The sequence below is a fragment of the Epinephelus fuscoguttatus genome, linkage group LG18, assembly GCF_011397635.1.
Source record: "Epinephelus fuscoguttatus linkage group LG18, E.fuscoguttatus.final_Chr_v1".
Taxonomy (NCBI): Eukaryota; Metazoa; Chordata; class Actinopteri; order Perciformes; family Serranidae; genus Epinephelus; species Epinephelus fuscoguttatus.
Window position 1 is genome coordinate 32,457,073 of NC_064769.1, and position 15,428 is coordinate 32,472,500.

Consider the following 15,428-nt stretch of genomic DNA (forward strand, 5'->3'; position numbering starts at 1 on the left):
GAGATCATGCAGTTGACTTACTATAAGTCACATGCTTATGATGGTGTGTTAGTGGAAGGTCCAGGAAATGTTAGGTTGCATGGCCGGTCTATAGGACCACAATGTAGTGTAGAAGGGATGGTGACAGCAAGAGTCTGGTGTCAAGAATGAAAATGTGCCAATGTAGACACCTGGCACACAGAACCCGTAGAACTGGCTTAGCAATGGATCAAACTAAAACCGAAACCCCATAGAAGAATCAGAAATATGCCGGTACAAGACACCGAACTAATTAGAAGTACCACAGGGAGATCTAATATGTTTTATCAGTGGTTAGAGTACTCCCAAGCAGGTAACTAACAGCTCGTGCATAGCCTGCCACAGAAAATTAGGCCTACTCTAGAGTTAGGCCCTCCCCATGAATACAGGCGAAGACGGAAACCTGACTTAAGCTTTAGAAAACATACGAGATTAAGAGACCAACAGGTACAACACTCTAATTGGAACACAAAACCTCATCAATTCTTGACTGGTTAGAAAAGTTCTCTGTTGGAAAAATCTCCTATGATCTATAGGAGTAATATTTGGACTTGTTATATTCTTTGATAATTTGTTGCGTCCTTCCCTAGTACAGATCCTGATAAGAAGGGCCATGAGAACGGCCACGGACAATTTGTTATGCTGATACAACAGCAGGAAAAGCTCCCCGAGAAAGGCGAATTGTGGAAACTAGATAAACTGTGGGTAAGATCCTATGCACCCAAAAGATTGAACAACGATTTATATGAAACCATGACTGACAATATGGACGTATGTGAGAATATGGCTGATAGTATAAACTTATATGAGCCAATGAAGGGGAACCTGGAAGGGGAATACGAGGTTGTATAGAGGGAGAGCCGATTCAGGGTAGGAAATAACCAAATAATTGGCAATAGATTAAGGAAAAACCTTGCTGTTACCAAACCCATACTAACAATCAACTGATTAACATTATATAGGTTATCTATCCTACGGGCAATTAGGAGGAAAAGGAGGGAAGTGAATTGAACTAAACAATGTCCTTTCCAACACATAGATAGGTGCAGAGCATGGCCAGCAGTTGGAGATCCCTGTATCCAAAGCAGCAGAATCCAGGGTTGGCCTACCAAGAGCGCCCAGCCATGCCAGAGGACCAGCCCCCATTTGAGCCCAGGCTAGGGATGACCTACAGCGACAACTGGTCAACCACCATGAGCTGCAACAGGAGGTCGAGATGCTGAGGGACCAGATGGCGTCCCCACCGGCGCCTGCGGATGACTAGCACATCCACCTATGAGCCCGACGGATAGTAACTAGGCAGCATTAACAGCAAAGATAACTATGTACCTTGCTTACTGCGACCTGAATATGAGAAGGTTATTGTAATTAATCATGCGCAATGGAAAATGGCAGCAAGAGCACCCAGTATAACTCTTGTATCCAAACACCACTACATTAATAACATTCAGAGCAATTAGATTATGGGAATTATTACCGAGACTGTTTATGTGTGATGTATACTGATAATGGTTCTGTAGTATGGGACTTTTCAAGTCCCACAGGAGGGAATATATATTTTTTCCTCTGTTATGTTTGTGATTCATGTTGATTATTGTATGGGACTATGTAGCCCCAAAGGGGGGAATGTAGTGTAATGTACTGATTTACTGAAGACATATACTGTACCTTTTAGTTGACCTTTAAAAGATATGTGTTGAAGCAATATAATCTGTGCAACTGACAAATTACACATATTTCATGTATTCTTATGACACACACACTCACTGAGCACTTAAGCATTGTGGTGGAGAAGTACCTAGGACTCACTGTGAATCATTTCTAAAAATAGCATGAGGATGGGTTCAGAAAACACTAGTGGAAAATTAGGGGAATTACAGCTTGTCCTGAGAATGACCCTAGTAAGAGGAGGCGGTCTTAGATCTAGGAAAAACATTACTCAGCAGAAATATGACACCATTATGGTGGGAAAAAAGTGACTCAGCAGAGGTGGGATATCGTTACGATCAGAGCCAAGTGGGAAGGATTAAGGGAAAGAGATGACTCAGCAGAAAATCTACGATAAAAGAGCGAGCGCAAACAAAGAAACTTCAGTCTCGCTCCGGAGCTTGACTCATTGAGTTGTGATGTGTTTGTTGCCTGCGAGCACATTAAACTCAGTTGCATCTGATTCTACGTGTCTCCAGTGATTTTTTGACCTCTGAGTATTTGAGTTTTTGATATCTAATGGAAGACAAAGAAAGTCCGTTTGGGAGGGGAAGAGCGAGGTCGCGAGCTTTCTGGCACGGCTCGAGACCTTGACTTTTTTGCTTCTACACCGACCAGGCAGTTCCGGGTTGCGAGGTCACGGTGGACGAACTTGCGCTCCGACAGGTAGGCCATCCCTGCGGCGATCTGCTTGGAGACTGACAGCTGCTCAGCACAGCAGAGAATCCTCGCCTCCAGCTCAGAGGAAAAACTGCGACCCGACAGGCTGGCGCGGCTGAGGGTGCGGACGGACTGGTTTGGAGATCGGCGGCGCAGGAACTCATTGAGGTCGCCGTGGGCCATGTACTCGAACATCAGACACATGGGTTTACCCACTGCACACACACCTGGGGAAGAGAGCATACAGATGATTTTATTTCATGCTATCCGACATGCAGATTTATCAAGTAGGCTTTTCATGTGAGGTCTGAGAACAAACACATGCTCAACCACGTAAACACATCGGTGACATCATCAAACGCCGCTGAATCAAGTATGTTCATTCCTCTACAGTATCGCACAATGAGTTCATTCACTGTAAAAGGTAAATAAATACTCAGCCTAGACATAAACACAGACGAAACCATCTGTGATGTGTGTGTGTGCACGCTCACAAATACATTCTCATGCACAGTGGATGCACAGTCTTACATTAGCAGCCCTGTCATGTAAACATAGTGCGCTTCTAAACTAACCCTGTGATCGTCTGAGCCTGTCTGTGCTGCGGGGAAACACGCGCAATTTGAAGAGAGTTTCTAAAATTGGTAGTGGCGTGATTGTGGCTGAATCTCAGATGTGATTAAGGTGTTTGTATTTGGCAGCGAGGCTTTCCACAACTGAACCTGTTTGCATTCTTGATGTGGAAAGCAAGTGTTTGATGTAGTATAAAAAGTATTCAAGGACAAGAGTGCATGATAACACATTGGAGAATATTCTAGCATGGGCAAAGGTCTGCGCTCACTAAATTCATTTCACTTATTTGCTTTACCTCCTATAAAAGAGTGGCTGTCTGCTTGTTTATGCATTCCTGTAAACATTTCTTGCAGCGTGCACTGCTTAGAGGAATTAGAGCGCACACTGTTAAGACTGTGCAGAGCCTCAGCAGCCCTGCAGAAGTTGTACTTGTGCCATCCATGTGACCTGCCAGTCACAACACCGACATTCTGAGTGCTTTATGGCTCTGCCGAAAAAATCATAACAAATCACCAGGATAGCCAACAAGAAAAGAAATACCCCCCTCGTGTCAGACAGTGGTTGCAGTTTCTGGTTTTATAGCCAATTTTAGTTTGAGGCCTTGCAGATCTCGTCTGTGTTGTTTCCAAGTAGCCCGTGATGAGTGCACTTTATGTGGTCACTGCACTGAAATGCACTGAGTCATATTAGCCACAATCATAATTTTGATTTAGTGCACTTCACTTAACTGCTTCTGTTTCTGTGTGAAATATGAATTGGAGTCTCGTTGACCTGCCAGCAGCCCAGTCATTTTGAACTCTTTTAAACCCACAGAACAAAACAAAGTTCCTCAAAGTACCAAATATGTCAGGCTGAATTTCAGGCAAACGTATATTATAATGCAGAATGCAGAATATTTCATGGGATAGGGAAGCCATTAAAAACAAGGAGTCTTTGTGTAAGCATGGTAAAGCTTCAACAAACAGCTGCCAAGTGTCATCCGACGTGTTGCTGATGTGTCATTTATCAGCTGGATGGTCCCTCCTCCAGAGACCATCCAACGGCGGGGGGTGTGGCCGGCCCAACAGATTCTGATAGGTCTGTTGGATGACACTTCTGAGGAAGACTGGAGTCACAGTCGAAAGTGTCAAGCAGGTAAAAGAAACATCTCCTACACTTTTTGTCTGAGGATAAGAAAATATTGAACAATTTTAAAAAGAAGACAAAATGAACCTAATCAATACACTACATAGTCTCTTCCAAATTGACTTTTTTTATTTTCCTTCAACAGCAAACATACGTGGTTGGGTTTAAGCAACAAAAGCACATGGTTAGGTTTAGGAAAAAAGAATTTTTCCAGCGGACTGTTCGAGCAAGTCCGGCTTCTCTGCTGCTAACGCTGCTGCCGGGACACAGCTGTGGAGAAGCCGGCTGCTAATGCTATGTACTGGGACACTGCTAATGCTGCTTGCCGTGCTGCTGTAGCTCAGTCGTAACTGTAACTGATGCTGAGACTCTACTGACTGCGTGACTGGTAGATGGCGGTGGGTGGCGCAACAGGCCAAAACAAATTCAAAACATAAACATGATTTGCGGACCGTAAATTTTTTTTTTAAATGCGAATATTCTGGCTGTACTATTGCTGTCGGTGAGATCAGTATGTTATATGAACATTATTCCTTAGTCTCTGTGACATATTAGGAGGATTTTACGACTATTTGCTTTAGATTTCTTACATATAGCTCCTTTAACTTACGTACTTGTCCTGCTGTGTTCCCCCTGGATGCTGCCAGCTGCTGTGGAAGTATAACGGCGACCAGCCATGTATCATGCCAGTGTTAAATTACAGCTTTTTTTGTCAGTGTCTGGTGCCAGAAGTCACGTCACAAGCACCAGATTTTAAAGACCTCAGATTGAGACCGGGTTGGCAATGTAAAGACTTGGGGCATTTTGCTCCGTCAACGTATGTTCACTTTCTTGTTTTTGTCACTGACAGGCTTGCATTATCATTTACGAGTCTGACAATATAATGCAAAGGATCCCTACAGAGAAGGACCTTTTTGTTGAAGAGTAAGATTTTTTTTATTGAACCAGAAACAGCTCTGAAATTGCAATCAGCAAACCCACCAGATTCCATTCAAATAAATGGTAATTTTAGCATGTATAGAGCCAGTATATTTTCACATCTAACTGGGTGAATTAAGGGTTTATTTCAACCAAACCAGAGTTAGTGATGGAATAGTGAAAAGACGACCCAAGACAGTTTTTGTGGGATTTATTTCATGTCTGTCGACTTTGAAGTTGTGTGTTTTTACAAAGATAAAATCATTCTTTATCGAAATGGAGTCTGGTGTGTATTGTCATGGCAGTTTTGGGGCTGTTTCTGGTTAAACAAAAAAGATCTTACTCTTTAACAAAAAAGTATATCTCTGTAGGGATCCCTTCCATAATATCAAACACTTTTTATTAACAATTTGAGCACATCAATGGCAAAAACAAGCACTTTTAATGGATGTACACTAACACGCACAATTGCCAATTAACGTTACTTTGCAGCCTGTTTCCTTACTGCTAGCTGCATGGCTAAACTCAATACTGGACCAATTTAAAAAAAAATGCTGTCTCCATTAGTCACTTAGACACAAAAGCATGGAAGTGTTTAGGAAAATTCAGGGTGCCATGTCAAACAAACACACAGAACTGGAATGTGGGTGTTTTTTCTTAACTGTTTTGTTTTGCCTGTTATGTCCAACTCCGTACAAGAGCCGTAACAACAAGATGCTCAAACGGAACTTTTGGCAAGAAGAGAAAGAACTTTGGAGGTCATGCTCAGTAAGTTCACGTCCTGTGGGTCACAGATTAGGACAGCTCCCCAGAGACAGAGCTCTGATTACTGCTCCCTGGGGTGGTGGTGGTGGAGGTGGTGGTGGTGGTGGTGGTGGAGCAGAGGAAGGGACGGGGGGGTGACTGCCCACAAACAGGACTGTAATTCAACAGTAGCAACCTCAACTGAAGGTCAGTAGCTGGATCGAAATGTTTCCCTCCATCGCTAAATATACAGAGCACAGAGGCCCCGTCCTGCACATGTGACAGTTTAATGACATGCAGACATATGGCATCTCTAATTCTGACACATGCATGTCATGGATTGGTGCCTGTATTTTTACACATGATTTGCGGTGTATTATTAGTCCGGTGGGTAATTAGAGGTTAACCAAATAATTCAATCAACTCTGGTTTCATGTGCACCAGAGACCTCAGCGTTAGTGTGTCACTCTCCAGATGACTCACTCAAAAACAGAAAACACATGATACTGTCATTTGATACACTTCTGAAAAAACCCTCTTTGAATGATGAATGTTGATTCAAAAATATTACACAGCTGTAAACTGGACCAAAGTAAACAAAGTTCCCTCAGCGCAGCCAATGACCAACAGCCCTGTTTACTCACCGACAGCGCCAAATAGAGAATGTTGTATCTCTAAATGTCTTCCTGGAAGTATTTGGATGTGAGCAGTTTGTATTAGATTAGATAGGCTGCATTAGCGTAGATAAACTTTAATAGAAGACATTTGTTTTGCTTGGGCCAACAAAACCATTGGTTGTCAAGCTGCACTTGTAAACTGGCAAATAGTCGGCTCTGTATCTGAAGCGGTTTCATAGCGCTGCAGTGAAATAGATCTAAGGGATAAGACTTCATTCACATGATTAGTTCAGTTTCTCACAAACAGCTTTTGGTTAATTTTGCATGAGACAGTCCCCGTTAAGATCATGCTTCATCACTTTTAAGGGTATTTACCTGCTTAAATGCCCTGTGACTAAATATATGTGGGTGAAAAGTAAAGCAGCAACTGAAATCCAGATTTGAGATCAGATCTAATTTCTGAAACACTGCCACACTATCTCGAGTCTACTCAGTTTAATGCACTGAGAAATAAAACTCCCAAAAGCAAGTTGGCAATCTGTATTTATTGCTTTTAGATAAGTTAATTAAACCCAATATTTCCACATAGTCTTAGGAGGAAATAGATTTTAGGTTGCTTTGAGATTACCTAACTCTGTTTGACTCATCTTAGTTGGAAGTAGTGCACCTGAAATTGATTCTTGTCAATTCCTTTGGCTCCTTGGGTGTACCTCATGCTCAATTAAGTCAAGAGCCAGTCACAGTGTGGGCATAACGTGCACCACCTGATGGCACAGCAACACAGGTGACACAGATGATGGCTTGATTACTGGATGGTGCAGTTATCCAATAGGATGCCTGCATGTGTTGACTGAGAAGGTATAAAAGTGCCTCTAGAGCATGAGTTCTGTTTGGCTCCTCATGAAGATGTGAGCTGGAACATGAGCTCAGCTTTGGTTCATGAAAAAATGCTGCATGAGTACTGAAGATTTCAAATAGAGCAACTCCTTCAAAACCTAATTTTTTGCCCTTGAAGTGTTTTAGTTGATGGACCTTCACCATTCTCACCTGCAGACTAAATTCACAATCCTTCTACAGATATACCCTGAAGGTTGACTGAGTGAAACTACAAAACTTGGCCATGCATTTAGGAAAACTAAATAAAAATACAACAGAAGAAATTCGCAAATCTGTTTAAAACTGCTCAAATCGCAAAAATGATCAGGGAACAAGTCAAGAAAGAACAGCAGTCCACTGAAACAGAACTGCAACACATGTAATGTCGTTGGACTCATGAGTATTCTAATTGGTGCAGCAAAACCAGAGATATCATCTTTTTCCCTTCCTTGTCAAAACCTGGCACTCACATTACCAGCAAGATGCACAATGACATCAATTGAAATCAGTTTTGCAGATTTCGTGCAGCTCTTTCTGGAGCCACAAAATGCTTTATACAACTATTTTCACATGTGCTGCAATTTCCCAGACTTTGACGAGTGAAATCAATGTTCCTCTTTAACTATATGCTCTTATTGTGATCTGGTTAGAGGCCTCAAGTTGCTGAGTCAGCAGCTAGTTAAAGTGGGAATTATACTTCTACATTGAATTGATGCTGTACCTACAGCATAGGCTGTGCGTCGATGTAGAGCCTACGCCATAGCCTGACGTGCACCTCCACAGAAATGTACCTACACATCGCAGTGACAAAGACCTCCTGTCTATTTCTGTAAGCTGAAACCATTTCCCTCAGTGGAAACAAAGCTGTGATTTACTTCAATTTCACAAATAAGAAACAATACATTGTGAAGACAATAAAGCCTCCACTAAATAGCATTTTAAGTCTTGTGTGTGATTTATCCTGGCTTCATATTAGCAGAGGAAATCTCCGCTAGTCGCTAGGCTAATTTATACAATGTAAAATGCCATAGGCTTGTGCTAATAACGTTAGCATGTTATATTTGTTTGTAAAACATGTTTAGTTTAAGACAGTAGTTTTGTCGGTGAACCTTGTGAGTTGTAATGGAGCCAAATTTTGTAACGTTACCTTTGTTAAATGTTGCTGTTGTCCCAGGCTTCATATGAGTAGAGGAAAAGTCTGCTAGCCCCTAAGCTAATTTAAACAATGTAAAATGCCATAGGCTTGTGCTAAAAACATTAGCATGTTGTATTTGTGGGGAAAATGTGTCCAGATAAAGACAAGTGTTTATCTGTGAATGCTGTGAGTTATAGTGAAGCTGATTTGTGTACTTGTGTTTGAAACTGTCTCTATTAAGCCATGTTTAATGTGTGTTTAATGTGTGTTTTTAATCATCTAAACTTCACAGCACTTCACAGAAACCCCACAGTAGACTAGTGGTTTGAAGGTGTAACTGCAGAGTGACACAGACACACCACCGCACAATTATAATCGCTCACAGTGGCCTAGGCCATGTTGGTGGGCTACAGCGTAAGCTCTGCATAGAGCTGACCCACAAGTATAAATCTGCCTTAATGGTGCTGATAGTATGAACAGTGCTAATGCCTGTTTCATGCTTCTTGCCGTCAGCGTGGTTTGGACGGTCACACAATTTATTAGATCTCGAAGTTTGCTGATTTAACGTGCAACAGACTCCTCTTGTCCACCGCACATGACCTGTCTTTCTGTGTATCTGTTTTTGCACTCTCCTCGAGCAACCACGCTGATCCAGCAACTGTAGAATGTAAAATTCAGGTGTGAGTGCAGCCTTCATGGGAAATCTTTGCCTTCACACATACACACACAAACAAACATGCAAACACACTAACCTAGGAGCCGCACAATGTTTGGGTGGTCAAACTGAGCCATCAGCGCTGCCTCTCTCTGGAAGTCATTCTGCATGTCAGCTGAGGCTTCCTCCTTCAGCATCTTCACAGCCACCATCGTGAAGGACTCCATTGGCAGCAGGCCAGGTGCTCTGCAGCAAACAAATATATTAAGACACAGACACATGCAGCTACACTAGTCCTGTAGAAAAGAAGAGATTTAAGAGTTGCAGTTTGTGCCAAGAGCTTCTTAAGTAGCCGTCCAGCATGTGCAGGGAAAACAGTCAAAAATATATAAATGCACAATGCTGGGAATTTTATTGTTGCGGGTTTTCTCGATTAATGCGTCCACCAGATTTCTGCAACCATGTGTTTTGTATGCGTCTTTTAAGTCTGCTAACAAGCAGCCTGGCAAAACAGCTCAGCTTTATTACTGGAGCGCTCTGTAAATGTCAGTCACTTGGAGAGGAACACACACATACATACACACACTTCCTGTGTTGGCTAACCAGAGGGGCAAGCTAAAATCAACATGTTTTTTCTCAGTGTAGATTTATATATAGTTTACACACACACACATGGAAACACTCACTCAGTAAGACACAAATACATTCACATACACTTTGAGAAAGTACAGATTGAAGCCTATCTGTCAGGGGAGATATTCCTCAAGTCTATTTAGGTCTCTGTGTATGTTTTGTGTGTGTGTGTTCGTGTGTATGTATTTGTTTATGTAAGCATGAATATACATTACCAAATGCACGTTTTGCCTGTGTTTTAATGTGACATTTTATCTCTATTCTTGAGTGCATGTGTACAGGATATAGTCTGTATTTGTATTTATATCTTGCCTGTTTCTGGTCATGCATGCAGGTATGAGTGTATGTGTGTGTCAAACAAGTTTCTCAGAGTCAGGATGTGGCTAAAAAGTGAAGACACCTTGGTCGGGAGGTGTTAAAGGGCCAAAGTTAAGGTTAAATAAGGTTTGTAGGTGAAGGTTGGGCATCTGGTTTTCATAGTTAAGATTGCAGGTGTTGATTAAAGAATACACTACACCAGCGCCCTTACATGTATACTTACACAAATGTGTGTGTATGAGAGTGTGTATTAGTTTCTCAGGGGTGTCCATGTACTGCGCCATTCCAGTTTTCATTAAGGGATTACCTGCTTGCCTGAAGGACGTCTCACAGATCTGCACGGCTACATGCAAGTGCTACTGTGAAAGTGCCATTAACTAGATCTCCACACACTGGCATTAAAGCTCTGCATGGTGTCTGTGCAACATCACGAACAGAAGGTCAGAGTGGTCGATTGCGGTTTATGGCATAATGGATGATAAATGTGCTGCTGTATTGCAATTTTGCAACAGTCTAGTATCCAGAACACCAGAGCTTTAGCAATAAAAATGCCGAACATTTCATTCTCGACACAGCTATTTCTGACGTTTTTCATGTGAACGACCAAATGCAACACTATCACTGTCTCCGAGACTGAAAATATGGGCCGTTATCCCTTGAGAGGGATGGATGAAAATGAACAAATCTTTTTGGTGTCCTGTGTGTCAGCCTGTTGAACAATCGAGTGTGCATGAGTCCATGACTTTTCCCAATCGCAGTTATCATTAGGTACTGCTAGACTTCTAGGGTCTAGAACTTTTCACATCTAAAAACTACATACAGTACTGGCTGATGTCACTAGTGTTGCAGGGTGGAGTACCATAGTACTACGGTGCCTCACGTACCACTACTGTGGGATAAGTTCAAAGTCCAATCACAAGAGGGTGAGTGTCCGTGCGCCGTCCAATAATGGCACGCACTGGCCACCTGGCACTCAATATGCTGCTGCAGTGGTTTGTTTTCCAGACATGTGAGTATCTTTGAGCAATGAAAGTTATTTATTTCTTTTTACTTGTTGGCAATGATTTGTTTTCCACAGAGCTCTACGTGCATTTTACTCGCATTTACGACTAAAAATAGTTTTGTGCGAGCAAAATAAATCATTCAGCACGCTGTGCCAGTACAGATTTCAACCAGCAGCAGAAACGAAAGGCGAATCATGCCGGTTGTGGGTTGAACGGGGGTCACAGACAGGAATACGGCGGTCAAATAGCCTACAGCGGCTCCGCGGCACAAGATAACAGCTTACCGGCGACAGAGAAGTCCGACTCCAGGTCTAGTAGCCTAATTTCCTCTTTCACTGGTGTCATGACTGCCCAGTAGTACCGTGGCAGCACACAGGTATATGGCGTGTCAGAGGAGAAACGAGCTGTTCACATTTCTCTCTTTGTGGCAGGTAACAGTTCACAAACCTCACCACACTTTAGGGACTGTTCTTTACTTATGGAGGGACTGTTCTTTACTTGTCAGGGGAGGAGGATGGCTGGTTGATTTTTCTTTTATTTATTTATTTTATTTTGATCCCCCCTATGTTAATCACTTATTGATGCTGTTTTTGAAGTATGAATAAGTCAGTAAGTAATTTATTCCATTGAAATATCATTGATGTATTATAGAAAAGTGATTTATCTTTTTATAAATGACAAAAGGCACATCTGCCTCATTTTCGCTGTGGTATCATGATACTACTCAGAACCGTGATACTTTCACTGGTATCGTACTGTGGGTCCCAGTTTTGGTACCGTGACAACACTAGATGTCACAACCATTCCATTCGGAGTTGTGCAGTGAGGCGGCTCGGGTGCCCACTTTTGGGAGTGGGGGAACACTGCTCTCTCAGAGGCCAAAAGTGTTCCCCTACTTCTAATTTTACAAATTAAGCACTGCATACTGACCTTGTATATCCTACCTACACACTTCAGTCAACATGTAGAAGGTCAAGATGGAGTCAACATGAGTGCACTGGAGAGAAGTTCTGTGGGACGAGCAGCACTGCGCTGACTGTCAAAGGTGCATGTACACATGCCGCGTTTTTTGCGCCATCAAATTCATTGTTTTTATTGTAGATGCGCTGCAGGTGCTCAATCGCCAGAGACATGTCACTATGGCCCGCACCCGTTCCCGAGTGCTTTCCTGAGTGTTTAGGCCCTGACGACTGTGCTCTGAGTTAAACAGAGTTCAACTTTTGAAATGCAGCAGCACACACAGCATGGCATGTGACAAGGACCAACCAATCACAGTGGATGGATATCTTTGTCTTCTTCCATAAATACCAGTCTATTGAACTCAAGGTTCAATACATATCAGTGTATCAACTCGAAGGAACCAATGCTGTGTCTGTTCCCTATATCTAAATTATATTGCATCCATCCACCCTCATGATTTGAAAAACTTTCATCACTAAATTTTATCTCTTCAGCTGCCATAAATTCTTGTGCAAAACATTTTAACCAGTTGCAATGGTTATTAGTCATGTATTTGCTTTCAGTGACTGAGCAATTCAATCTGGAATGTGTTTGGTTGATACTGCACAAGAGTCACTTATGGTGTTTTATTTTCTGCTGTGGTCACAACTGAAATATACGGCCGCTGTCTGCATAAATAAGGAAACTACAAACTTCTCACAGACACCTCAAGCAGATGACATTTCAAAAATGCAACAACTTGATGACACAGGTCTGGTATTTAGTCTGATTGAGTCGGATTAGTTTGAGACATTCGTGTCTTGCTGTGAGCAGTGTCAGCGTGGAGTGTAAATGACACCTGTAGCAGCTCCCCTTGTGACTTTGTGAATGACGCAGCAGTTCTCAAAATGAGCAGTGGCCTTGTTTAGCCACCCCCACCCCCCCTCTCAAATCCTGCCTCACCCCTTTCTCTTCCTCTGCCTGAGATATATCCGCCTCATCATGTTAGCCCCTGGCAGCGATTATGATGATGACATGGCAATATTTAATATCAGTCTGAGTAATGTAATATTGCAAACGAAAATCCCTTTTTGTCCCCCTCGTTTGGGGGTGGAAGGCTCTTCAACCTCTCCTACTCTCTTTGTATCTTTTCTTCTTATCTCTTTTTATTACTCAATTGGATAGACATATGGTGAGCTATAAAAATCCCTTTTCCCTCAGCTTCATCTCTCCCCTCACCTGGCTTGGAAAACCCGTCCGAAGGCTCCCTCTCCAATATCTCTAACATATTGGATATTATTTCGAGGATACTCCAAGGCCAGCAGCTTTGAGTTGAGCAGCAGAGGAACCCGCTGGTACATGGGGTTCGGGTGGAGGCGATCCAGCAGGAGCTCTGATGGAAGAGCACTTAGCGTTGGCGTCTCCATCGCTCTGCGGAGAGAAAGTGGAGGTGAGGAATCAAAAGGCGGACACAAGGATAAATAATGAACTGTGCATCTTTATCTGACCTCTTCCGGTTTCTCCACTGCTTCCTGCGTCTGCGGCAGGCCAGGATGCTGATGGTGAGGAAGACTACAGCTGCAAGGGCAGACAGGATGACGATGATGACAGACATGGAGTAGGCTGGAGACGATACTGTGGTTGTGGGAGGGAGACGAGGAGTTTGACGAGGGCCTGGTAACTCTGTCCTCATCACTGGAAGACAAAGAAAATCCAACATGTTCTCACTTCGACCTTGTCACATATCGACGTTTGGTTATGGACCTTCCACGTCCAGATACGACGTGCAAGGTACCCTGGGTGTGTTGGTTGTTGACATTCTGGGACGCTGCTGAGCATTATTAAACTATAACAGCAATTGGCCACACATCATGCCGACTTTTTTCGTCAGTGTCTGATGCTGCAAGTGCCCGATTTTGACGACTTCGGAGCTAGACTGGGTTGAAAAATCGTGGCTGTGAATATGCTACCCTGAACCTTGATCCCGAAACCTCCTCTTAATATTTAATGAAAACAGTCTCAATTATTGGTGGGCTAATCTACAGTCACATGCTAGCTGCTAACTGGCGAAACTGCATCCTATACTTTCTCTTCGCTGAATGTTTTTTGATGACAGAGCCAGGACCTGGAACAGAAAATAGACAAAGAAGACAATACCTGATGCTAAGCCCATCTCCCCACACTGCGGCACAGCGCAGTACTCCCAGCGTATGTTGGGATTTGAGGTGTAACACCAGGGCTTGTCGCTGATTCCTCCCGGGTTCCTACAGTAGTTGTCTGAGTTCTTCAACTCTGGAATCACGTCTACAGACAAGCGGTGCTGGTGGGGAACCTACAGAGGGAGAGAAACATTGAGAAAATCTTTGACCAGAAGACCTTTTACCTTTCCTTGACGAAGCCTTACAGTATCATGAATAAGTAGAACTAGAAACAATGGGACCAAGAAGCCCTTCACTTCATGTCCAGTAAGACGTCTATCATTTTTCTTTCTTCTTCCTACAGTGGTAAGGGGAGTCCAGAGGTGTTTCTGGGCAAAGCATTATCTATTCTGTTCTATTGCTGAACCTGTGCACTGTGAGAGGGCACAGAGGAAACGGACTTGTCTTGAGGGATCAGTAAAATCTGATCAGTAAATTTCTTGCTGTATTTGTTTTCCTTGAATGCTCAAGAGTTGGTGCAGGCCGATTTTCTATGGGCAGTTTTTAACCATAGAAATAGAGTAACAGTAGAACACACATTCCCAGGATGGTGAGAGCAGCAGTTATGCGCACCTTTGCCATTGCAACCACTGTAGCAGGTTAAATTACATATAAACAAACCAACTTGCAGCAAGTAGCGAACTCACCAAGGTGAGGCTTGGCAGTAACAACCAAATGGGCAGTGGAGTAGTACGTTTTCAAGTAAACAATGCAAACTATTAAAATATGACTGTAACTGTTATTTCCCAGTTTCTGTTGTCGCCATTACTTGCATGTTTGTTGAGACATGTTGTACTGCAGCTGCCTCTAAAGACTGAGGGAGAGCCACTGCTCAGTGGACAACTGAGAGGATGAAACACAGCGGGGATAGACAGAGCACAGATCAGCATATTTTCACAATTCATCTCAGTGAATTTAGGATTTATTTTGACCAAACCAGAGCTGGTGATTGCTGGAACAGTGGACCAACTGACAAAATGATTAACAAGAAGACCGTTTAGGGTGGAGGAGCCCCTCTGTGAAGAGTGTGCATGCTATGTTCTCTGTCAGCGTGGGTTTCCTCCAGGTACTCCAGCTTCCTCCCACAGTCCAGAGACATGCAGGTTAATTGGTGACTCTAAATTGGCCGTAGGCATTTATGTGAGCATTAATAGTTGCCTGTCTCTATGTGTCAGCCCTGTGGTAGTCTGGTGACCTGCCCAGGGTGTACCCCACTTCTCACCCAATGAGGGCGACCCCAAGACCCCAATGACTCCAACAGGATAAGCGGTTACAGAAAATGAATGAATGGATGCGTTTGAATGAAGT

General features: G+C 43.0%; 1 protein-coding gene across 1 annotated transcript in view; it reads right to left on the reverse strand.

Annotated features, from left to right (window-relative positions):
• The window catches only part of musk (muscle, skeletal, receptor tyrosine kinase), a 62,707-nt gene that overhangs the window by 13,544 nt on the left and 33,735 nt on the right, over positions 1-15,428 (reverse strand). The window contains exons 13-17 of the mRNA XM_049603669.1: positions 14,080-14,254; positions 13,431-13,617; positions 13,162-13,353; positions 9,126-9,274; positions 2,329-2,612 (exon numbers count right to left, since the gene is read on the reverse strand). Of these exons, the coding sequence (XP_049459626.1) occupies positions 2,329-2,612; positions 9,126-9,274; positions 13,162-13,353; positions 13,431-13,617; positions 14,080-14,254 (987 nt within the window). The remainder of the gene's footprint in view (positions 1-2,328; positions 2,613-9,125; positions 9,275-13,161; positions 13,354-13,430; positions 13,618-14,079; positions 14,255-15,428) is intronic.